The 26406-nt window shown below is 39.2% G+C and overlaps 2 protein-coding genes across 4 annotated transcripts in view; one reads left to right on the forward strand and one right to left on the reverse strand.

The window, feature by feature from the left end:
* Nucleotides 1-3612: 3612 nt before the first annotated feature.
* The window catches only part of rce1a (Ras converting CAAX endopeptidase 1a), a 205418-nt gene continuing 182624 nt past the window's right edge, over nucleotides 3613-26406 (forward strand). For both annotated transcript variants that reach the window (XR_015775606.1, XM_042512207.2), the window contains exons 1-2: nucleotides 3613-3845; nucleotides 5361-5468. The gene's annotated coding sequence lies outside the window, so the exon portion shown is untranslated. The remainder of the gene's footprint in view (nucleotides 3846-5360; nucleotides 5469-26406) is intronic.
* Nucleotides 8718-26406, reverse strand: part of peli3 (pellino E3 ubiquitin protein ligase family member 3) — a 37562-nt gene continuing 19873 nt past the window's right edge. The window contains exons 2-7 of one of the 2 annotated variants that reach the window (XM_042512481.2): nucleotides 25023-25220; nucleotides 20436-20565; nucleotides 18970-19071; nucleotides 16622-16846; nucleotides 11527-11715; nucleotides 8718-9542 (exon numbers count right to left, since the gene is read on the reverse strand). In XM_042512481.2, the coding sequence (XP_042368415.1) occupies nucleotides 8943-9542; nucleotides 11527-11715; nucleotides 16622-16846; nucleotides 18970-19071; nucleotides 20436-20565; nucleotides 25023-25195 (1419 nt within the window). In that variant the 5' untranslated portion in view covers nucleotides 25196-25220 and the 3' untranslated portion in view covers nucleotides 8718-8942. Of the gene's footprint in view, nucleotides 9543-11526; nucleotides 11716-16621; nucleotides 16847-18969; nucleotides 19072-20435; nucleotides 20566-25022; nucleotides 25224-26406 lie in introns of both variants that reach the window. The other variant, XM_042512480.2, reaches the window with a different exon arrangement.

A 26406-nucleotide genomic window follows, 5' to 3' on the forward strand; every position in this document is an offset into this window, starting at 1 on the left:
TCGTGGCCTATCACCTCCCAGAAATCCCTCATATTTGGCCGCTCCCACGTGTAAGGGGCCCGTCTTTCCATTATGGCTCCATAACATGTCTACGTCCCCTTTGAAAATAATGTCATTGGAAATAATGACAGCTATTGAGGTGCTGATGTTTTGAACATCCATCACCATGCTTCTTGGAATGTTACCGTGAGAGAAATAACATAAAATCACTCAATGGAAACGCACTCATCTTGCAATTGTGTTTTATTGACATTTTAAAAATATCGCTCAAGTTTTGAGCAATTCTGTAATGGACACTGGCCTCCTGACAGTCTAAAGTCTGTCTTTCACAGACATCGTCCTTGACAGGCCTGCACTGCAACTTCTTGACCTCCTGCCTGTTTGAGTGCATTCCACTAACTGCCCCACAGCACTACACTGACAATAGGTGCTACCTTACATGACACACAGAAAGACGCGCATACTGTAGACTTTGTATTGTGTGGCACTGATAGAAAATGTTATCATCATCTGCACTATTATATAAATTATATGTAACTGGCGATGTTGTCTTGTTTTAATAAGATAACATACTTATTCCTTGAACTATTGGGGTTCCTCTAGATACCCATGGTTCCTTTGAATTAAATTTATCTGCTCATTTTCCAGGATGACTTTCAATGACAAAGAATAGAAACTTCAAAAAGTCTGAAAACTAGAGGAAATAACTGGTCCTCAGGAATTTTAAAATATGTTAAGCCACAGTAAGGGATTCAATGCCTGCTGCTGCTGCTGCTGCTGCTGTCTCTTGGTACATTGATGTGAGGTAGCAGCATCCTCTGCTGTCTGACACAGTGTCTTTTAGGATGCTGCCACTAGGAAGCGCCAAAATGCTCAAATGCGACAACTTTACCTGTTTGCTTAAGCCTAAAAGAACATCGGTTTACACAATCCCATTTAGAATCAACACAAAAATAATTTTCTTCCAAGTAATGTTCTTGGGAGAGAGTGATATATTTGTCCTGATGTTGGATCCAGAGGAAACATTTAGGGCTGTTCCTAAGGATTTGAGGACATTGAGGGCTTCACTCAGTCCTCCCTCTTTTTTGAATAACAAGCTCTATTTTGGTGTTTTTTTATGCACTCTGGTACCTTATTTAGCCTGAGAAACTTGTTTTTATTAACTTAAATTCTGAAATGTGATGTTAAAAACATCAGTAGTTTAGTTATTAGTATTACTGAGTAGAAACACAATACTTTACAACTGCTATCATTAAAATTGTATTGGCTGGAGCTGTAAAAATAGTCTGTATTTGTGGGGAAAGTGGGGAAATCAAACAAAGTACATTTAGTCAAGGATGGATGGAATGAAAAAGTATTAGATCTAGGATTGTTTTTTATTATCATTTTTAGGGACTGTTTGTTAATTATAAGATGAGAGGGGGTGGTACAAAAAGGGAGGGGGGGGTGTCAAATAGGGATTTTTATTTTTATTTTTATTATGGCCTTCTTTAAAAACCTCTGACCTTTTTTTTCTGTAAAACTTTTTGCCAATGTTTTTTTGTCCTTTGTTGCTATGTTTGTTTGTTTTTTAGGGTGGTTTTAAAGAAAGAATGCATTCCAAACCCAGGTCCACAAAAATAAAAAAAATCCTCCAAAATTCACCATTTATCATAACCAGACACTGTAAATAAAAATATGTTTGTGGTCAGGAGGGTTTAAAAAAACAAAACAAACAAACAAAAAACAGCTATCCTGTCCTCTCATAAATAAAGACCAGTCTCTTGGGCCAACTCTTATTTTTCTATTTTGAAAAAAAATATTTTTCTCTATTTATATATTTTAGCATAATCATTATTATTACTACTATTAACATTATTAATAATAAGAAGAATAACTTTATTTTATATTTTCAATTTGATCCAGGGCCACCCAGGCCTGGTGATGACCCGGACTGCCACGCATTACAGAAAGCATTCATATACATGTACATATCACCATGCTCTCCATGCGGGTGCATGTACAGTCCACGTGAGTCACCACAGGAAACAGGTCCCTCCCCAGAATCCATCACTCCGACTACCAGACTGTCCATCTCCTCTGCTGCCTGTCATCCACATGGCGGGCGCCCTTGATTTGTGCCCCTGCCTCTCCCTCTGGACCTCTAAATAACTCCACACACACCAGACACATCTTCTGTAGGTGCAGGCGGCTGCTCCATCTCAGAAACTCAGAAACAGAAATGTTGGCAGGACAAATGAAGAGATAATTGACACTGAATATTGTCAGTTGTTGCTTGGAGTCCGGCTCTGGCTTGGAGATAAAAACCCTGCGGCTGCTCGGGGTGAGACTGCAGCTGCCCTCTGCATCCACTCTGCAGGCAAACCTTTACATATTAAAAAGATACAAGCATTACCTGCTCTTATCTAAAATACAGTGTCTGATTTAAGATTGTGTGTTGAGGTGCAGCTTGTGGAACATCCTTGTGGAGTTGTTGAATGTGGACAAATTGAAGGCTGTGTCAGTGTTTGTTCAACATTTCCTTTAGGTGCTGAAAAGGTGATGTGCATCTCTTTGTCTCTGTCTCTGTCCGTCTCCATCTCTCTGTCTCTCTCTTGCTCCCCTGCTGGGGAGGCATGGGGTGCTTGGTGACCTTGAGATATTTTTAGCACAATGGGGGCGCTGCAAACTGGGAGCAAGGCTCAGAGCCACTCAGTGGAGTCTGCAGCTTTACCATGCTGTAGTCTGCATGCTGGCTGTTACTACAGTGAGAGGCTCCTAGCAGGCTTTAATATTCCAGCAGCTGCATGCACACCTGCAGCTGCTGGAAACGTGCAGAGCAGCTGTTAAAGTGTTGCAGCAATGCTCTTAATGAATATTGGATATTATTATTATTTTGGAATCATGTCAGGATATTAACGGGCTGTTAAGGCAAAAAATTGGCAACACTAGCTAACATTACCTACAAGTTGCCCTAATGTTTTAAATAAAAATATTTGAATCTAATGTTCAAAGAATGTTTTAAGCATGTTTATTTTTTCCTATTAAATTTATTGAATTAGGACAATGCACATTAATCAGCATATCAGCAACATATCAGCGCATCAATGTAAATATGCCGGAATTAGCACAATAGCTACATTTTAGATAATGTCCCCCCTTAAATGCTGATTGAGATGTAATGTTTTAACTGCAACATTCTGAGGATGTTTTGGTGATGATGAGAGGTGACAGTTCATAGAGTGATATTTGCAAAATGTTTGTACAATGTTACATGAGAACAAAGGAAGGACATTTTCAAAGCAACATTCAGAACATGTTTATGGGATGTTACTAAGGCCTGGGAATACAGAACGTTTTTATGAAACATTCCTGTAATGTGATAAAATAAAAAAAAAAATGTTAACCTAACTTTAAGAACATTTTAAAAACTAAAAGAAAACTTGCCACTGAAAACAGTACTGAAACAATGCATTGAAACATTCTCAGAACATCTTAAGAACCAAAAATTGCTAGCTATGTTGTTATTATCTTAACACTTGTTTTAATTTTGGTTCTGTTAGTGTTATTTGTAATTTACAGGCGTTAAATGCCTCACAGTGTAACACTGCAGTTTACTGAGATTCCGTAAACGTCTCACAGGCAGGGCCGTGCGCAGCAGCTGGTTCCTCCTCAATTAGGGGAGCATACCAGGCAGGGTGCAGGTGTGTGTGGCCTGATATTGTAATTTTACAGAAGTATAAACTCGGTGGAGCTGTCGTGTGTCTAGAGAGTAAGAGAAAGAGAAAACTGCCGAGCTAAAGACAAGCTGTGGAAACAGAACTTCGGGAGAAACTCCGACCGTCGTTTCCTTCCCAATTATCCAGGTGAGTTAGCCACTGGAAGCTAGCGGGTTAGCATGAAAGTTATCTGGGCTACTTATCCAAAGTCAGTGTCAGTGTTACATACAGTAGATGACAGCGCTCAATTTGAGGTCGCAAAATGTATTTAAACCACCTAAAAAGGTTAAAACAACATCAGTTTAATGCTGACATTATGTGGTCCTTGAAAATACTGTATTTATGAATTATGATGCTGGAGTTGCCGAGTTGTGACGTTTGCGTGACGTTACAGTGCAGCAAAAATGGCGGAAAGCAGGAAAACAGTGTCAACAATTGAGAGAATAAAATATATGTTTAGTTATTTTGTTCCTAGTAGCTATCATTTACTTTTAGCAGTTGCACATTTTAGTATCTGCATCTATTAGCTGTAGCAGGCAAGCATTAACTATGAAGCATGCCAGCGAGCGTACTAATATTGATAACTTTATTTTATAACGGGAGTTGCCGACTTGACGTCATAAATGCATAAACATGGCAGGCAAAAGTCAATGTTTGGTCAATCATAAGACACTTAAAAAATCATTCACATATTAAATTTAAATTTTTGATCACATGTAAAGATTAATATGGTATTAATGTTAATTGCTGTCCACCTAGAGTAACCTAGATGAAATCTAAAAATGTATATAAAAATATGATACATAATATATGTAGTATTTAAAAAATGAAAAAGATATAAATATATAAATAAACTGGAATTCTGTTAAAAGCAAATGTGGGTATGTACTATCAGGGGCTTTTCTAGCATTTTTAAGTTTTTCCATTTAGAATTCTTGACTGATTTATTATTTTTTTTAAGAGATGATTATTTTTTCTTTAAAAAAGTTGGTAATTTTTTTTTCTTTAAACATTTTGGGTGATTTTTTCTTTTTATTTTTTTAAACATTTTTTTGTGATTTTTTTAAAAGAAAACATGCCTTCCAAATGTGTGGGCCTGCCTCAATAAAAATAGCCAAAATGACACCATATATCATAGCCAGAAACTGTAAAAACATACAGTTTTACTGAATTTTAAAATTTGAATAGATTTTGAGACACCTAATGGGACAAATGCTTCGTGCATTTTCCCCAAATCACTCAGGGAGACTCAAGGACAAATAAAAAAACAAAACAAGCCCCTCTTTAAATAAATAAATTATTAAATACAGACCAGTCCCTCAGGCCTATTATATATATATATATATATATATATATATATATATATATATAGAGAGAGAGAGAGAGAGAGAGAGAGATAGATAGATAGATGCAGGGCTTTTTTTTAATACATTTGGGGCTGAAGCTTTGGATACCCAGGCCTAATGATGTCACTGTGTACTACAGAGTTGAAAGGCCAGACATGTGCATTCAGTTGAAATGTATATGCAGGAAAGAAGGGAGATTGTGAGTGTTGAGTCTGTGTAGATGCAGATTTAGTTCTAACTGTAAGCAAGTAACTGTAAGCTGTTTAAAGATGGATGTTCAGATGATATGATAACTGCTGTGCACATTTGTGTGCAGGCTTTTTTTTTGAGGGACGATTCAATCTGTGACATCTTGGAGCTGCTTTGCCCTCCATCCAGACTGTCATCGACACTCATGGAGTACTCCATCTCGTCATGAATGACGGTAGGAACTGAATTAAAGGGGACCCAAACAGGGGGGATTGCTTTTTTTTTTTTTTTTTGCATTTTTTTTCCTCTGCACTGATGACAGCCGCAGCTGAAAGCATTATATAATCTGGTTCTCCTGCAATCCCATTCCTGTGAGCACGATATGTCAAGAACGCCTTGAAGGAATTTCTTCAAATTTAGCACAAATGTCTACTTGGACTCAAACAATGAACAGATTAGATTTTCTTTTCCATTACTCAGAGGTCAAGGATACTGCGACCTTACCTTTCTCCCATTCTAGTAAAGCAATATCTTCCTAACACCTTGAGGGAATTTTCTCAAATTTGGCACAAATGTCCAATTGCACTCAAGAATGAACTGATTAGAATTTGGTTTTCGAATGTCAGAAGTCAAGGTCAATGTGACCTTACACAACAACATTTTGGCCATAACTCAAGAATGCATACATTAAATGATGATGAAGTTGGGACATTTTATACCTGAGAGGACAAAGGTGAACTGTGACATGATGTCATAATCTGCTTAAACACTTTACTGCTATTAATTAACGTCAAAAGTCAACAAGCAAAAGGGGAGATATTTGGTCGGATACTGACTTGAAATCTAGAATTTAGTGAACTTGAACTTTTTGTGTCTGCAGTGGCAGCATGGGTAGCGGGCAGTGTCTTCCTGTGCAGTGTACATCTAACCCTAACGCTAAAAACATGCATTGTATTATTTCTGGGTGTCATTCTGGACTTTTGCCTTGAAATTAGTCATTTTTACTATTTTCCACCTGATGGAGAAAATACATGCCATTTCCACTAGGTGCACTGTCACAGTCAATGTTGCTGCAACTCATTGACATATCCCAGACTGTGATAAAAAAAATACTTTGCATGTACTATATTGAAAATAAACATTTTTTGGTTTTGAAACGAACATTTTGTGCGCAGAACGATACGAGTGTGTGTAACATTAACTACATTTGTACCTATTAGAATGACCTACTCACCATTCAACTACTTTTATACAGGTTGTGGTATATTCTAATATATATTTGTACCTGACAAAATGACCTACTCTGCATTTAATTTCATACAGAAGTAGCTCAGTCTGAAACGCATTTGTACCTGACCAGACAATGATCGACTCCCGATTTAACTACATTTGTACAGATTGTGGTCTATTCTGAAAGATATTTGTAACTGACAGAAATACCTTCTCCCCCTATCCCACTCCACATTTAACGCTGTTTATACAGGCTGTGGTCTATTCTAATAGATATTTGTATCTTACAGAATGACCTGCTCCACCTTAGGGCTGGGCAATTAATTGGATTTAAATTTCGATTACGATTTTGGCTTCCCTCGATTTTCAAAATAAGATAATCAAGATAAAACAATTACGTGCAGCATGATGAGTCTAACAATGTTACCCAACCCATTTTGTCTTTTTTTTTGTAAATCAGGTGCACCATTTTCTTGTGCACCAAAGTCCAAACAGAAGTTTCAGCCCGGGTTGAAAACAGAGAGCCACAGCGCACTGCCTCTGTGATTATGAAACTTCTCATTTTGTTTTGATGGTGAGCGTGAGGCTGCAGTGAGAGGAGCAGAGAGTATGACGTGAAATGTGGCTGTGTGATGTGTCAAACAGATGAGGCTGCTTGTCAGAGAACAATTCCTACAACTCTTAAACACGCCAGACACATCCTCATGTCCTGCTTGCCAGCTGCTGATTAAAGTGACAGAAGTTAGCCACGAAATAAGCGAGCAAAGTTAGCTTCCCACTGGAAACAGACCAGGCTCCCATAAGGTGGACTGTTAAGGTGGACCAGCTTTTTTCATTGTAGTGACACTCCCAGCTGCTTCTAAACAGATAATGGAGAAATGTCTGTCTGCTGAGTCTCTCCTGAGTGAGTGAAACAATCATTGATACAGTAACTGTTATGTGTTGTTAAATTATATCAGTTGGGATGGTTTTATTATTATGTCAATGTGAACAAACTACAGTAATGTGCGAGATGTGTTACCCAGATGTGGCTTCGCAACAAAGATTTCATTGTTTTTCAGTTCACTTGTATTTGAAGTTAAAGGACGTCCAGCATTAAAAATAAACACCAGAGTTAATGTTCAGTAACTGCATGATGTTTTAAAAGCCAGTGAGTAATCATGTTAAATAAGCGTTGAATAATTGTGATTTCAATATCAATCAAAATAATCGTGATTATTATTTTTGCCATAATCGTGCAGCCCTACTCCACCTATCAGAATGACCCATTCCCCATTTAACTACAATTAAACATGTTGTGGTCTATTCTGATGGATATTTGTACCTGACAAAATGACCTAGTCCACATTTAATGACATTTATACAGAAAGTAGTTCAATCTGAAACATATTTATACCTGACAGAATGACTTTCTCTACCTATCAGAATGACCTACTCCCCATTTAACTATGTTTATAGAGGTTGTTTATTCTAATAAATACGCATACCTGACAGAATGATCTACTCCACATTCACTTACATTTGTACAGGAAAAATTACATTCTGAAAGATATGTGTTCCTGACAGATTGACCTTCTCCACATGTAATTACATTTATACAAGAAGTAGTTCAGTGTGGAACATATTTATTCCTGACATGGAATAAATATGTTGACTCCATTTAAAGTGGGCCCTTAGGGTTAAAGCTGTGCATTGATGTACACTGTCCCTTCTTAAATAAATAAATTAAAAACTTTTCTGCAATATAAAAGGCTTCCAGGTAAAAGCAAGTGAGGCTATAAGTAGAAAATAGTATTAATGTAAAGTCTTTGTTTATAGCCTGATTTTAGTGCATTTTGTGTGCATAATATGAGTAGTATTTGACACTGCACAAAAATTATAATGTATATAATATTGCTACTAATCATTGACATGTCCCAGGCTGTGATAATCAAAAAAAGTCTACTGAGCATGTAGTATAATGAAAATAATTCTGTTTTTGTGTTTGTGTTTTTTTTGTGTGTCTAAAACATTGTAGTATCATGACAAAAAACGGGCAATTAAAGCGTTAAAATTCTGAATTATTGGATATTATTTGACATTTTATTATTAGGACTGATGGTTAAAAAATTAACTAAATGAAAGAAGGAAATAATATGAATGTATAATATTTTTAAAACTTGATTTAGAAAAGCATATTTTTTGCGCAGAGCGATACGAGTGTCGGATATTAAAGTGTGCCCTAAGGGTTAAAAAAAAATGACCGAACACGTGCTCATTTCAACACGGTTTATTTACATATCCTCCATACACCTCATGTTCCATGTGAAGCCTTGGCTATCTATTGCATGGCACTATCAGTTCATCATGTCCACAGTCCGTCCCCTGTCCTCGTCCTAAGTGCTTTCTCTTTGTCCCACACTGTAGTGTTCAGGTTGTAGCACTCAGTCTTTACTAAGCATGTCCTCCGTCTCTTCCCTCTGAGCGACCCCTCTGGGCTTCAGTCGACGGGGCCCTGGAAGATGAGTTTGATATGGCCCTGCTCCCCTGTCAACCAGGTACCACAGAAGGGGCAGGCGGCGTGGAAGGCGTGGGTGCCGTGGGGTAACGGGATCTGGCTCCACCCCACCACTGTCTTTTCTGAACACACATGGCCGCAGGGGCAGAAAGCGTGAGTGGGGGGCCCGGCATCCAGGTACAACCCTCCCTCACAGCCCAGCCACAGCGGCACGTAGGGGCCCACCCGCCGGCACATGGGACACTCCCTCTCCCCGGTGCTGGCTGGGGCCGTGCCCCCGGGGCCGGCGGGGCCCTTCTCCTTGCGATAACCCCAGTTGTGGTAGCCGTGCACGTGGCCACAGTTGACGTAGACCCAGGGCTGCTTCTTGTCCACAATCTCGCGCTGGGCCAGGCTCGGGAAGGCCAGGGTGTTGAAGCCCACGGGACACTGGGGCCGTGCGGCGTTGAGCTCCTGGCGAAGGGACTCCAGCTGTTTGAGGGTGGGGGTGTGGCGCAGCCCGGCGGGGGTCCTCCACAGCAGGGTGGCCCCGCACAGATCGATCAGAGAGCCGTCCTGCAGGGTGTTTGACTCATTCTCAACCTCCAGAAGAGAACAGAGGAAGGAAACATAGCAGAGGAAAGAGAAGAAGAAGAAGAAGAGACAGTTTATCAGTTTACATCAGTGGACTGGCTTTAACAGCTGCCTGAAATATGCAACCAAAAAAAGTTTAAAACAAACAGGAAAATGACCCACAAAAGAAAATTTAAAAAACTATACATAATAAAATATGTAATTAATTATTAAATAGAATTATTTATAATTACTATTTAATTATAATTAATTATAAGATATATAATTAAAATAATTTTTGGGAACAATTTTCCTTTTTTTTTCTTAAAAAAACTCAGGTCTTTTTCATGCCACCTTTTTATAATCTCTTGGAATTTGAGGGACATTTCTTGCTAAGTTTCTCACTGCCTTTTTCCTGCATGTTGTTTTAAGATAAAAAAAAACAAAAATAAAAATAAACTCAGGTTCCAAAGGGGTAAACAGCTTTTTAAGGCATCAGGAGTATAAACAACCAAGAAAATGACTCCAGAAAGTGCAGAAATGGAAAAAAATGTATATGTTAACTTTTTAGTAAGAATTTAAGTTACTAATCATAATAAATATATAGTTTTCTGGACATTTTTCCTATTTATTTTATTTTCCCCTTCTAATTTATTTATTTATTTTATTTCAGGTCTATTCCTTGTCAACTTTTACTTATGTGTTGTAATGTGTATATTTTTTTGCCTTTTAACCATTTTTTTCAGAAGAAATCAAACCAATTTGTAAGAGTTTCAAAGGGTTAAACAGCTTGTAAAAGGCATCTGAATGCAGTACAAGAAATCCAGGTTTCAGAGGGTTAACAGCTCCGCACTGAGCTGCTACACTGATACTCCCCTCATGTACCACCACATGATGGCACTGCGTTCAACTAGTTACGGTTCAGACGGTTGACACCCATCTATTGTAAGTGGCTCCCCTCAAAATACCATCCACATCAACGTGAATCCCAAGCAAATAGGTTTGATTACTTGAAAAACATGGGGAGAAGGCAATGAGCAACTTAACAAGCCATGGCACAAATAATGGCAAGAAATTAATAACAAGTTACAAGAAAATGAGCAAAGTAATAAAAATAATAAAAAATACAAAGAAAAAACTAATAATAAATCAGGAAAATGACCCCAAAAAGATCTGAATGAATATATGAATAATGTTTTAAAAATGTGTGTGTGTGTGTGTGTGTGTGTACATACATGTGCATGTATCTATGTCTGTCTGTCATCTATAGTAGTTTTGAATATAGTTTTTTGTAAACATTTTTCTTAGTTTTTTTATAAAAAATAATTATTTTCCCTTAAAACACAAACAGGAGCTGACCAGTCCTGCTCACTCTCGCAGCGAGCTGGAAGTCATCATTTATGTGCTACAGTGAGACAAAAAGCCTGGTGAGGTTACTGGATTTCTTTCAATCCCCCACAAATTATACATCAAAGTAAAGATCACAACCTGTTGATTTCAGCTGTATGTGTCAATTTTCTGTATTTAACAACACAGTTGAAAAACTGAGAAATCTTCCATTTTAGTCAGTATTTAGCTGTTAATGATATAACATACTGTTTTTATCAGCCATAGGTTTTAAGAAATTTTGACTTGATGTCCACTGTTGCCCTACCAATTATTTCAAGGTTATAAAACAGATAAAATTAGAACAAAAAAGAAATAAAATATATATATTTTATATATAAATATATATTTCTAAAATACATAAAAAGTAGTCCTTTGAAAAATATCCTAATTGAATAAAAAAATAATAAATCAATCATTGTATTTATAAAATAATACCTTTAAAAATAAGAAATGTATTTAAATAAATAAAAAATATAGACACAATATTTGTATTAATGATAATAATAATAATAATAACAATAATAATAATTATAGTGTATACTGTAGTGAACACATCTCCACAGTCATCCTTGCAGTTTTACGTTCTTGGGTCAAATCAAGGTCATCCCCATCAGTCCCGTCTTACCAGTTTTCCCCTCTGCTGGGCCGAGCGAGTCTCCCTCAGGGCGAACACGTTTCCACAAACCGAGATCTCCCTCCAGACCCCCGGAGCCGGCTCAGACACAAACTCCCCCGCCGGGTGCATCACCAGCACCCCGTTAGTGGTCAGACCGTCCATCAAGCCGTCCGACGTCCTCCATTTGGCAGCCCGCTCCTGAGAGACACCCCCCACACACACACACACACACACAGAGCAGGCAGACAGACAGTAGTACAGGTTAGGGGGCTGCTGGGGAGCCGCAGGGGGATGATAGTGGAGGTGCATGTCAGAGGTGGCTGGCTAGAAAAACAGCAAACGTTGCTTTTCTCTGCTGCTATATTTAGCTGCGTACAGAATGACTACAGTACTGACTAATGCACAGAGATGTGCCCACGCGTAACAATGAAGCCATCCCTGAGAGAGAGAAAGGAGGTATTATGAACACAAATTAGCTCCGCTGGAATGAAACAGCAGATTTCTGGCGTGTGAGGCTTCGTTTAAAAAAAAAAAGCTTTTAAAGGGCCAGGACAGTTAAAAAAATAACTTAGATTTAGTTCTGCAAACATTTCTTCAAGGCTATTGCTGCTGTGGAGGAAAGAGGGGCACTTAACATTAAGGTGTCAGGCCAAAGAACTAAAGATTACTTAGATTTCTTAGATTACAAGTCACCACACCTATGCCTGGAACACACGGCTGATTTTGTACGCGTGCCAGTGTTTGTTAGCAGAAATAGACAGTGAAAATGGCATTTTGAGAATTATATTGGCTCTATACCTCTGTTTATTACAGTTTCAATGTCTGTATCTGTCACAGAGATGGGGAAATACAAAAAAATCTGTTGCACTCTAACTTTCCTGTTTCAAAATAAATGTCCTCTTACTCTCTGTTGACATCTGTAACTGACCCAAGGCATTTTATTTTGAAACATTTGCAGGGCCGTGTTGTTGACAATGCAAGAGCTTGCAAGACTTCATACATGAGTGGATTCTTTGCTTATAAAGCAGGCAGCCCTGCAGAAGCATCGCAGCAATAATGCCGCCAGTGTGAACATGGCATGCGTTCAACACAATGCAGTTTGGCGAGGTTGCTGTCACGTGCTGCTCATGCATGCTGTGTGTTCCAGGCATTATAGTGTGCTCACACCGCATGTAATGCGAGCATTTCAGGTGGCGATCTTACATACAAAGTCAGTGCAAGGAAGTGAATAGATGCAAATTCATGCAGGGTGGCATGATGGATTTCAGGTTTTCATGTCCATCACATTACATCTAATCATTGCACAAATTGAAATTATTCAACTTGCGCAAGAAATGTGCATGACGCCCTGTCAAGGTAGCCTTTCAGCGTAGAGGTGCAGGTGAGATTCTCCTAATGTTACCAAGATTTATAAAAAGAAGGATAGACTTGTGTTGCTGTCTGTGGACACATGGAGCTACACATCACACACACACACATCAGGACTGTACAGAGACAGAACAAAAAAGGACCTGAAGGACTAGGAGATTAGTGAGCACAGCTACAACGTGATAAGCTCTGACAATGCACCTGTGCCTGTCTTCGCAAAATTCTCAGAGTAATTTTGCTGGTCTTCCTTTACAGAAAACCCACATGAATTTCAGATGTGCAAAAACCGTGAAATATGTGGAACTTTGCACATGAGTTTGTGTAGCTTTGCAACACATCCATGGTGTTTTGTGTAAATTCCCATGTGTACCTATATGTCTATATGTGGTCACATCTGATCACATGTCTCTCCTACATATGGATACATGACGTAAGTTAATACCAGGTCTGAACAGGAAATCCAACCCATCATTATACTGAGAAAATTTTGTCCCTTGTGATGTTATCAAAGAAGACACCACAGCAGACAGCAGGGCACACTGCCTGCAGCTGTCTCCGTGTCTGAAATAAAACAGAAGAGCAACTGGTCATCATGGCTTACTGTCCTGTCATGTTGCTTTAATAAAGGACAGTAAAAGCCTCAGTGTGCTTAAATTCAGTGAGGTCACTGGGTAAATTGGTTGTACTTGTTGTACTCTCTGACCCTGTTTACACTTGCTATTAACATGCGTCATTGGCATTTAAATCACAAGTGGACGGTGCTAAATAGAGAACCCCAGGGATGACGTTTTTTCTGTAGGTCAACCTGGAAGCTTATGTTGCCCTGGTTCCCTTGTCAAAAAGCTTTTTCACAAAGGAACACCACTTTCAGGATTTCTGAAGCCCAAATGTTTGCCATAAGTAAAAAGCAATTGCGAGGCTAACACGAATTACACTACAGTCACGCCACCACCGCTATGAGCTGTAAAGCTGTGTTCAGCACTGTTTTGGGTGATGACATTCTGTAGTCTCATTAAGCCACTTGTTAGCAACTGCCTGTTTTAAGACACACAAAAGCTTCAAAGTTCACTGTGGGGTATTCAATAACTTGAAAGCTTGAAAGTCTGTTCAGCTTGTGTTAACCACAGACCTTACTCAAGGCTTCTCATCAAAAAACTATTTAAAAAAACCATTGACTTTGAAATGAGGGAACTGGAAGTGCTGAAATGCTACTGGATTTCTGGGTTCTAGGACTTATTGCTGGGGTTCTCTATACAAGTGTAGACAACAACCAAAATGTATTGTGATCCTATCTTTCAAACCGCTTGCTGAGGGGGTCTAGGAAACATTTTACCACATATCTTTTGTAGTGTAAACACTAATGCTTCCCGATGTATCCTCAATGTAGGACTTGGTTGTTGTTTCGGTGACAGTGTGCTAACACTATTACTTGCCCATTTTTATTTACATGTTGGATAAAGTGTTTTGTGACTGTCCATCATTTTGTCTTATGGAATAAAACTTCAGCTGATGCGATATCTCCAGCTGTACCGATACAACGGCTAATGTGACTAGCAAGCATGCTAACAGGCAGCTAGTGTGGGCAGGCAGAGTGTTGACATAATATTTGTACGCTGGGCCCCACGACCTTCACATGTTAGTCATGTAGGCAGTAATAAGATTTGAACCCAAGTGTTTGACTGGAGACACATGATAGACAGGTGTAAACCGTGATGTGTCATGGCTGTCCACTTGTGTTTAGATCACCAAAATGTATGTTAACAGGTTCTCTGACTGTTTCAGTAAGTTGAAAACAGATGCAGACACCCACCGTTTAACTGTTAGCAGGGGGGATTCAGATGCTGTTAAACTATTTGACAGCACTTATACCACAGCAACCCTAATCAAAATCATGTTTCATGTAATCTAGTTTTTGCCCTGTAAAACAAAATACGGCATGCGTACTTCAGCTCGTACCAACCAGTGTCATCCAGTAATATCATGAAATCAAATTTGTCAATCAATCTGCAACATTTAGCCACAAAGAGCTAAGATTAAGCCAGCTAGCTTGCAACACCACCCTACGTCCATGTGTCTTTGTTTACTACCTCATCTACATCATCATCATTATCATCATCATCATAACAAGTCTTGACCTCACTCTTATGACATGCCCACTTTTCAGCTATCAAATCAAATTCCTCCAAACGCTGTATCCCACCTGTTCTGTTTCACCTGGACATACATCACAATACTGAAGCTAGATACTCTCCAAATGTGGACTTTAATAATTGTTACCCTAATAATCATGCATTATTTATTTATCTGCATCCCATCCATCAAAGAGTTCAGAGGTGAACGACAGAGCCGCACTTTTAATTAAAGGGCAATATTTGTTCCGTATATCAGTGTAAATGGAGTGCTGATAGCTGGGGGAGTTATACAAGCCTCAGTTGTGTGTGTGTGTGCGTGCGTGCGTGTGTGTGTGTGTGTGTGTGCGTGCGTGCGTGTGTGTGTGTGTGTGTGTGTGTGTGTGTGTTGAGCAGGGGTTGCTGACGTTATCTCTCTGACTGCTGGCCTAGTTGTCGGGGGTCCTGATGAATCTTGCATGGGATGAAGTCATGCTGTCATGAGAAAGGGCTATTATTGGTTTGCATGGCTTTGTGCACCTAGATGTCACGTTTTAGCCCGCCCCACCCCAGCAGCTTCTGCAGCGCTCTGGAAGCTTTCACAGCCTGGAATATATCAAAGAGTCTGCTAACTGTAGGACACTAAGTACAGTACAGGGGGAAATAATGTCTGTCTGGTTAGTTCATTTGAAAAATGTTGAACATGCCAATCCAGTATTCATAATAACGGGTTGTTAAGCTAAACTGCGCAGCAGAGGAAGGCTCCAGACAGCACTACTCACTGAAGTGCAGATCAGAAGGACAGAGCCCAGTGGAGGGCTGCTGAGTTGGCTTGACGGTGCATGACTGTGTTGTGTTAATGAACATGAGCTGTGCACTTCTTTCTATTTAAAGGGATAGTTGAGGTCTTTTGAGGTGGGGTTGTACGAGGTACTTACATCCAGTCAGTCAGTACATTTACATGATATCAGAAAATGTCGAATTATCGTGTTAGTCCGACTTAATGTGGACTTTTAAAACAAATGTACACGTTGAAACTTATGACAATGTTATACCTTTCAAAATCAAAGCTGAGGTCTCGAAGCGTGACAATATTGTGAAAAACGGTCTAACAGGATAAAAACAAGCGAACTAGTAAACAAGACAACAGCATACCCCAATACTTGTTGCTTGATATCTAATTGCAGTACAATATTATAACTGATTATGGCCATTATGGCCAAAACTAGGAAAGTGGGTCAAAAGCAACAAATTCTGAATTTTGTGGTCTATCACGTACAAACAGGACTGACAGACGGACTGTTTCACGTTCTGCATGTTGTAAAATATCTTCCAACAGCCTGAGACAGCAACATACCATCAAAAGCTGAACATTATAGCCAATGCAATTTCATAACACACAACACACACACAAACACACACACACGGAGAACACTGCTCCCTCCTCTCCCATCCTTCATCCAGCCAGGTCACATACACTGACACCCATCTTCGCAGCTATGATGTCACCCGTGGGCGGCACAGCCACGTCCCCTGTGTTGCTCTCACCACTGTTGCCATGGCTACCAGTCCCTGTGTAGTTTTACCAGGAGCAGCCTGGCACCCTCAAGGGGAGAACACTCACTCACCCCCAGGAAGATGTTCTTGGAGGAGTCGAAGCCGGCGGCGTAGATGCGGGCGGTGTAGGGAGCACTGCGTTCACACATGATGCGGCAGGCGTAGCGGGAGATGGTGCTCTGGGCCGACTGGCCTCCGCCGCCACCTTCCCCCGCTGCGCCCCCGCCCTGACCGCTGCTGCTGCCTGCTGTGTCCGTCACCACAAAGTCGATCATGCTCTCCGTGGACCGGCCAATCTGAGAGAGGAGAGAACCAAGAAACATGTTAAAAACATGAACAGCACATGCATTTAATCACGTATGTACGAAAGGATTAGTTAACCCAAACCAGAAATCATATTTTCTCACTTGTATCTGTGGTATCTAGCAGTACAAATATAAATGACCATAAACCCTCAAATAAAAGCCTAGTCCCACTAAAAGGCCCAGTCCCTTTTACTAGCCCAGTGAGGCTTCACATTTTGACAAATAAAGCACCAGGAGAGGTACCGTGGCAGGGAGATGTCTGAAAGCACTTTTAGCGATGTTTCTACCCTCACAGATCCCATTAATTACTTAATTGAGTGCAATCCTATCATAACGGGCAAGGCAAGCAAGAAGTTGTACAAAACTTGAACCAGCAACAGATTAAAGATCCTATTGAGGAGGAAGCCGCGCCTCGCTTGAGACGCAATCTTTGTTTTTTGTGTAATTTCCAACATTATGAGCAGCACAATATGAATTCATTTTGCCTTCATTGTATGGGAGTGGAGGTAGAAATCTCACAGTTATCTGTAAACGTGGACAGAGCAAACCATGTAGGTGAGGTGACTCCAGACATGGAGTCATGGCTTTGCATGGATCTCCTTGATGATGAGAGAACGTGGTTGGAAAACCGAGAGTAGACAGGCCTGACTCATCTTCTTCTGTAGATTTTATCTCCTCTGTCTTTTGTCTTTCCTCCTTCTGCCTGACACTTTTGTGAACACTTCCCTCTGTTTGTCTTTGATGCCCTCGCTGCTCTTCTGTTCTTTGACTCTACAGGGCTCACAACTTTAACTGTTTGACTAAATATTAAACATTAAATACCTCAGAGGGATAGTTCATCATTTTGGGGAGTAGGCTTTTTTACTTTCTTTCTGAAGAGCGAGATATGGATATCAACCTTATGCTAGTGTGTTACAGCTCTGGGCCCATATTCACAAACATTCTGAGAATACTCTGAGAGCTCCTAACCTTGCCCAAAAATTTCTAGCAACAAGGGCGAGTGGTCCAGGAAAATTCTCAGAGCAAATCTGAGCAAAGAAGGGACAGGCAGTCCCTTATCTCAGTGAAGACGCGTGGTTGACCCCGTTGCTAGGTACTATGCATTCTTTTAAAAGGTGTGATTGGTTGTCACATACACGCCCTTTTGTTAGCATGCAAGGTGTGGACACCCAGCGGAAAAACTGCGTCACAATATGAGACTGAAAGTGCTGTTTGTGTGATCACATCAAAGCTACACTATTGAATTTTTCCAGTTGCCATTTATCTTAGTGTTATCATTTTATTTCTGTTGTTATGTAATTCTTGCATTGGTCTTGAGATGTGAGGGCATCTCTTGCTAGATCAACCACAAACATTATCCCTGCACCATCTAATCTTTGGTGTTTCAAGGCCCGCTTTGATATTACACACACTCGTATTGCTCTGCGCACAAAATATGTTTTTCTAAAACATATAGTACAGTGATTTGATTTTGTGTCTTCATTGAGTCAATTTTTATACATCAGTCCTAATCATAAATATCAAATATTCATTTATTTTCAGAATTTTAACCCTTTAAAATGACCCCCCCCCCCAAAAAAAAATGTTTTCAATATACTACATCTGGAAATTACAAGATTTAACAAAAATTCTCTGTGCACGAACATATCCAAAATCATCACCAAATGAAGAATGAAAAGCATGTAAAATGAGGAAAACAGTCCCTAAATGTTAATATCACCAATTACTGTTGAAAAATAACCACTAGTATTTTTAATATAACAACTGTGCTGTTTCCTTTATCAATTATCACATTTAGACTAGTGCTAATTTAGATGTGTTGATTGGACACAATTATTTCCCTAACAATGTTCTCAGAAGCTTTTCCTGTAGCATGATCCACTCCCCGCTGTTGAGCCGTACATTCAGTTTGTTTCAAATAATTTTAGTGGCGTGGTTTTAAGCGTGGTTCTCTTGTCTTTTCTTAGAGTTTTTACAGTCACAACATGGCACTGATTTGACTCCAATGTCCTGTTTCTATAGCAGGTCACACAGCTAGAGTGTTGAGTTTGCATGGCACATGTGCACGTACATGGTGCATATTTTTGTGTGTGTTTGTGTGTGCAGACACTGACCTGAAACATGTCTGTGTTGGTGTCATGGGTGTACTCCACAATGACAGAGTGGCTCCGTGACAGTGTGTAGGAGATGCTGTGCTGGCTTTTGTTGCTGAGTGCCTGCCAATGGAAAAGACATTATCCAGGTCACATGACAAGGAGAGCTCAAGGTCTGGCCTCCAGGAAAATCTACCCAGAGGACATTTCCTGTTTTAGAGGAGCAAGTTTTAGAGGCTCAAATGAAAATGAATCATATCCCTCTATCAGTTGACTTATTGTTATTATGGAGAGAGATTATCTAATGTTATGGTACTCTGTGATAGTTTTTTGTTATATAATATATACGTGATACTTCAGAACATTATTGACTACATTATAGTTACAATATACACACAATACAGTTAGAAACAGCAATGCTACGGCAATGCTATTACCATGCTGATGGTGATGTTTAGCATTTCCACTTGTAGAGTGACAAATTGTTGACAGAAACCATTTTCAGTATATTCGATATTTTAATGTTGTGTGTAAAGAAAATACAATGTAACCACCTTTTAAAAAGCTAAACTGTGATTATTCTGACATTGTGGTATGTCTATGAGCAGTACTTTAGAGGGCATTTAAAAAACTTTAAATCGACCCATTTTAAATAAAAAACAACAGGAATGTATCATTCAATATCATTAACATTTTTAAAGTTTGTATCCTTTATGTTAACCCTTTGAAACTTAGGCAAACTGGCTTTTTTCAAAAACATGCAAAAAATTGAATGAGCAGCCTAAGAAGAAATGATCCAGAAATTATCAAGAATTAAAAAAAAATTAAAAATTAAAAAGAAAATTACCTGAAAAATAGCAAAAAACAAACAAACACATAAAAAACAATGGCAAAGTAAAACTAAAAACAATTAATTAATAGAAATGGAAATTAATAGAAATATAGTTTTCTGGACATTTTCCCTAGCTTATTTATTTATTTATTTATTTTAAATCCACATTTTTTTTTTGCAATTTGCATGACATTTCTTGCTAAGTTGCTCATTGCCTTTTTGACCATGTTTTTGAAAGAAAATCAAACTAATTGGGTCAATTAGTTCAAAGGTTTAAACACTTTTGAAAGATGTTGGGACACAGCAGGATGAAATAAAATACGTTAGAGAATGTAGAAAATTAAAATTGATATGTATTTGTTTTTTTTTTAACTCCCATTTGCCAACACCTTACATGAACACTTCAAAATAGGAAGGAAATATCTGAATTTGTTAAAACTATACATGTTCGATGTACCACACCTCAATGTTAGTTTCTTATACCGTATACATAAATAGTCACTTTACACATGAACCTTATTATGAATAGTTATACAGTATATAGTTATAGTACATTTCTCTTTTGTCCTAGAATATAGAATGCAGTTCCTTTCTACCATGGTTAGGGAAAAACACCCCTTTGACCACGTAAACGATTACAGCTGTGACCTCTCACCTTTGACACCAGAGGGGTTGAGACATTGTGGATAACATCAGGTTTGACCCCATTGGCTTTCGGTCTCTTGTAGAGGGCCAGGCGACTTCTTCTGCGACCCTTATCCCCATTGGCCAGCGACCCATTGTGCCTGTGAAGAATAAGAATAAATAACCATAAACATACTTAACTATGTAAGGGATAATGACAGACAATGGTCCCATTATCAGGGATTAATGGATGATGGGGAGGCCAGAACTATTTGAGTCACCGCCCAACCACTTCATAAATTGGCAATTAATGGAGATCCTCCAACCAATCAGAATGGAAATATTTAAATTACATGCAAAGTCAATTCTTGATTGTATTATAGCTTCACATAGCACTTTCTTGCAACTAGCATTGGGAATTATTTTTCCTATTAGGATGTTCTAGATGGGTATTAGGCTTTGGCACAACTTTTTGATTGTCAGTAAACAGAAAAAGATCACAATTAATTGAAGATTTCATTTCATTTACATAAATAAGACTGAGTAAGGCCGGGTTCGGGCTACAAAAAATTGTTGTCTGTTATGGTGGTCAATGTCTCACATTAGACTGTTTTGATTTTAGAAATTCTTGGCAGACAGGACAGACTACACGCTGATCCCCAACCAACCAAAGCTTGCTGTCTTTTACATGATGTAGCCATGCAGCCCGTTCTCACTCCGAACTGGTCAAATATATATGCTCTGTCAATGCTTTCGGTGTACGAGAATGACGCCAAAAGTCACCGTCTGTGTTGATACATTGTGGCTGGATGGCATCAGATTAGAACATGCTTGGACAGAACCAATGGTGTTTTTATTATACGTTGGCACATGGCAGGACAACATCGGGTGCAACGTGCATGGGTGTCACTTAAGAACTTGGCCAGATGGAACCGGTGGTGTGCGCATGAAATGTTGAAGGACAGTGTCAGCTAACAATGCTGCTGGTAACAATGTAATCCAAAGAGTGTGAGTGTGCCTATAGGGTGTGCAGGTGGATGGGTCCCGCAAACAACTGACTTTCGTGCAGGAGTCCAGAGTTTGCTTCCCGTGTGGATGTGAGGTTTTTGTTTTTCTAAACCTTACCATGTATCCCTGTAGCCTAAACCTAACCATCCTTGACTTTACTGCCCAATTCTAACCTATGTGATGGTCCGCGTTGATTGCCATGTGCCATGTGCAATATAAGGGCCGTGCTGCGTCATCTCACCATGTGCATTTGTTGACATCACGGTAACGGCATCCTGTAGTATAAACAGCTAATGCATAAAAACATCTAACACATTATAAGTAGATGCAGAATGTCACTGACAGAGCGACACCGCGTGATGACCCAGGAAGGTAGTGCTAGCAACCAGCTTCCATGAACAAGAATTTAAAAAAAATCATCTTCATCTTTCACATCATTCTGCTTTTGCTTTGTCATGTTTACAGTTGATGAGTGCTCTGTGCCCCTATTGGTCAAAGTCACAGACATAGAGGATGATCGAACACGTGATGTAAAACAAAAAGTGATGGAAAGCAAAAAAAAAAAACGTCCTAGACTTAATGTCGAGACATAATGGGGTGTCCCAGATTTGGCGTTTGTTGTTGTCAACTTTGACACACTACACGCGATAATCACACCCTATGCTCGTTCTTGTACCCAATCTGAGCTGAAACCCAAGGTTGCTGTGTCGGGCTATAATCAGGTTCATATCATGTAGTCTGAACTTGATGTAATGGTCCTAAAATTGATCCCTGTGGAACGCCACACGACTACTCCTGGATTGGATAGCTGCTAGGTTATCACACCCAATAACCTCACATTTATTGCATTAAATAGAGTGATTTACTGTGTTGAATGCTGTTTGAAGGTCTATTAGGACCATGCCTGTATGTTGCCATATTGAACCTGATTCTATCAGCCAGGTCAACAAGGGTTGACTGTAGAATATGAGTTCATGAACCTAAATTAGTACTTAAATGAAATCTGGTATGCCAAAGGGCAGGTCCAATATCCCTGATTTTATCTGGATTTATTTCAGATTGGGTGCCTGTATTACCATCCAGGATTATTCCATATTATACTGCATTTATAGTCCTACATTATCTGCAGTTATGTTCTGCTGTCCACAGGGAGGCTATGATTGGATGGATGCTGTAAAATGTCGGTGGCAGGTGATCCCCTCCCCCCCTCTCTCTATAATCACGTTGACAGTGAACCAAGCCATTCTCTTCATCCATCAAGTGTTCATCATCCAGTGCATGGATCAATAGGTCGAGGAGTGGAAGCATATGCCTGAGTCTCTGCCTGGAACAGAACCATAGCATGCCTAAGGGAGAGATAGCTGTCTGTCCAACTTAAATGCTATGTATGACATATCTATCTGATTGGTGTTCTAAGAGGAAGATAAGGTTTGAATTTGCCACTAAGGCTCTCTGTGTAAATGGCGTCTTAGTATGACGGTCATTTTCTCGTACTGTCTTAAAAAGATTTTTGTTGTAAGGTATTTTACATTCTTAATTTGATTTCATTCACCGATTTAGTCCCTAGCTTGTCTAACAGAGGAATCCCAGGGAGTAGTGAAGGGGTTTTTGTAAGGGCGATTGAGTCAATGCCGTACAAATCCAAAACAGACATAGAAGCACAAGATGAATTATTACAAGAAATAGTCCCACAGTGATAAAAGAGCTTTTTCTTATTTTCCAGGATGCACTTTACTCTGCCTGCTGAGATAATGATTCGCTGGGTCTAGTTACCGATTTGATTCCATCTGACTTAGCTAGCCATGATTTCTCAGCTACTTAGGCGTTTAGTTTACTTAAGCAATGGCTAAGTTGGGACGCTAATATTAAAATGTGCTTAGCCTCTCTTAGCATTAACATTGAAAGCGGATGAAAACAGCTAGCCATCCTCTGTTGAAAGTTCAAAGATATACCAACCAACCAACCAACTAATCTCCTCAGACCACTAATTATGTTGTATTGTTTGTTTTATTTTCATATAAAAAGAAATGTAAAAATAACAACAATTTGTAAGTTGTGCACAACAATAGAGAACCCCAGTAATGAGTCCTAAATCCTGCAAATCAGTTTGCATTTTAGAACCTGTGTCTCAAAGTTAATGTTTTTTTTAAATGGGTTTTTGTAAGATACCTGAAATAAGGTCTGTGGTTATCACAAGCTTAAGAGACATCCACGTTTTGTTCTGCGACATAAAATTCATCAGTAAATACCCCGCTGTGAACTTTATGTCTTTAAAAAGTATGTTTCTAAACTGGCTAAATGAGACTGCAGTAATTTTCTTGTACTTGTTTTTGTTTCTCATTGCTGTCTTACCATGTTCTGAAAGAAATCAGGTCATTTTTCTTTCTGTGCAACTTTAAATGTATGCAGAAATCTGCATGTGCAAAACCAGACCTCAGATTTGGTTTTGTTCAATGGCATGACAATAGGAATTTGCATCCATAGGAGTGCATGGATGCCAATGCAAAACATACACCAAGCCTTTCAGGGGCTCTCCAACCCCTCAGGTCATCAGGAAGTAAGTAGAAAATATTTTCCTGTACATTTCTATATTTATCATATGTATCAAGTGATGTGTCAAGAAGCCATTGGTCTCATTTTGTTTCTAAGCCTTGGCTGCTGATACTTCACATTTCTAGCGTTTTGAAAATATCACTGAATTGTTGGTTATTTAGGTCTTAATGAGGAAGCCATACAATTCTCATCTCAGCAGTTCAGATTAATTTATAGAAAGCAAGATCTGGAAAAAGATCCAGGGACACACAGACACAAAGATCAAATCATTATATAGGGACTGCTGCACCAAACCTAATCAAATTGGCTATAAAAAATAACATATTGATAAATATATATTAAATATATTAATAAGAAAAAATTAAAAAATAGCTGAAATTTATGCGTTTTTATGTACTATGGAAATTATACTCAACTTGGGGCCGACTGGCCAGATCTGACCCCTGATAGGGTGTGAAGTGATTCACACTGAGAATGGTTTGTATACTTTGGTATAGGTGGACAGAATGCAGACAACAGCATCAAAATAAATCTTATTTACCAAAAAAGATCTAGTGAATAATCCCCCACAGTTTCCAACAAAACTCCGCGCTAAACCTTAAAATCTTAGACATGTCCTAAAATCCAAGAAATGTTCTAAAATCCTTGAAACATGCCTATGCTCTGAACATCCTAGAATCCAAGAAACGACCAAAAATCCCTGAAATGTCCTAAAATCTTCAAAATGGTCTAAAATGCTGAAAATGTGCTAAAATCCTAGAAATATCGTAAAATCTTCAAAATGACCTATAATCCCAGCAATCAATGAGGCTGCTGCGACTGGCTTCTGGCCTCCTGTCATTTTGCAAAAGTGGCCCCCAAGCAAAGTAATTTTAGTATCCCTGCCTTAGTCACGGTAAAGCTTTAACCCCAAATTATTCTCACTCAAAGTGAGAATTATTTGGGGCTAAAGATGCATATGTTTTGGGGGTGGGTATTGACCCTCTGTGTCCATGCCTACATCAGCAAACATCAAAAGACAGTTTACATCAGCAGAGACGGTGTTGCAGTATCTCACCCTAAGACTATGAGCTCGCCGTACTTGACGGGCTCCTTGTCCTCAGGGAAGACTCCGTCGTGGGGTTGCGAGCTTGAGCCCAGAGGAGGCGAGGGCTGGCTCTTGTTGCAGGATGGGCGCAGCTCCAGAGATGGCGGGGGACACAGCGCCTCTGAGCTACCCTCCAAAACCATGCCCACCGGCCACAACTGGGGCTCGCTGCTGGGGAGGGATGAGGAAACACAGAGAGGGAGAGAGAGTCAGAAAATCTGCTTTTATTGATGGATTAAGTATGACTAAAAGAGACAAATAAAATATCATATAATCATATAATAAAACGCTGCATGGTACCAGGAAGAATACATCGAGTTTTGGTAAAGAAAAATGAGAGAAAGCGGGTTAAAATATCAAAATCAACTTGTGAGTTGGTTCTGCGATAGTCTGGTGACCTGTTCTGGACAGGTCGCTGGGATTGGCTCCAGCCCCCCCGCGAGGACAAGCAATTACGGAAAATGAATGAATGAATGAATGAATGAACTTGTGAGTTCTGAGCTGTCTCACAGATTCACTCCACATGTGGTCAGTGTGTATGTTTCTATCTAGCTACAGCTAATGTCTATATATCTATATTAAAATACGCAACTGATTATTTCAACATTAGATTATAATTAAGATTATTTTAATCAAGCTTATTTAATATGTTCACAAGTGCAGTCAGACAAACACATCATAATCACCCAGCTTGTAAACACTCATTTAGATTAGCAACGTTATTGGGAACAATCATAGACAGAGGAAAATTAGTCCATAATGATATCAACCACATTTCAACAGGCACTCTTTCAGAAAGGGTTCTTCCTCAAGGGCTCAGGTTCTACCCAGAACCACTTGTTTCTGAAGAACCAGTTTTTAAGAATAGATTCTTCACGTTTTTTTTCTTTTGTTTGTTTTTTTTGTAAAACCTGAGGGTTCAATGATGCCTTTTCATTCAAAGAACCCATTTTGGGATTGCTCTTTGAGGATTGTTCAGCATGGTTCAAGGTTCAGTGGTTCTTCATTAGTACCCAAAAGGTAAACTTGTTGTGCAGACAAGAAATTCAGCATTTGAAAACAAGACATCATAGTGACACAGATGTAAAGGGCATTTAAAAAAAAAAAATACAGAAAAACAAGCATCATCTAGTATCAAAAATAGTAGAAGAACTCCTTAGAAGGTCATGACAAAATGCTTCTATACAGACACACACACACACTCATGCCACTTTTTAAATTGTCTTCTTAATTCATGGGTACCCAGTAGTTGGCAATTATTAACAGTTTCTAATTTGAAAGTTTCAGTCTAGATGAGACCCATGGAATATGAAAGGGTTCTCGGTACAAGCCTCTGGGTGGATTCTTGTTAGCA

This window comes from Plectropomus leopardus, chromosome 23, assembly GCF_026936395.1.
Source record: "Plectropomus leopardus strain MGB_pleo_1.0 chromosome 23, ASM2693639v1, whole genome shotgun sequence".
Lineage (NCBI taxonomy): Eukaryota > Metazoa > Chordata > Actinopteri > Perciformes > Serranidae > Plectropomus > Plectropomus leopardus.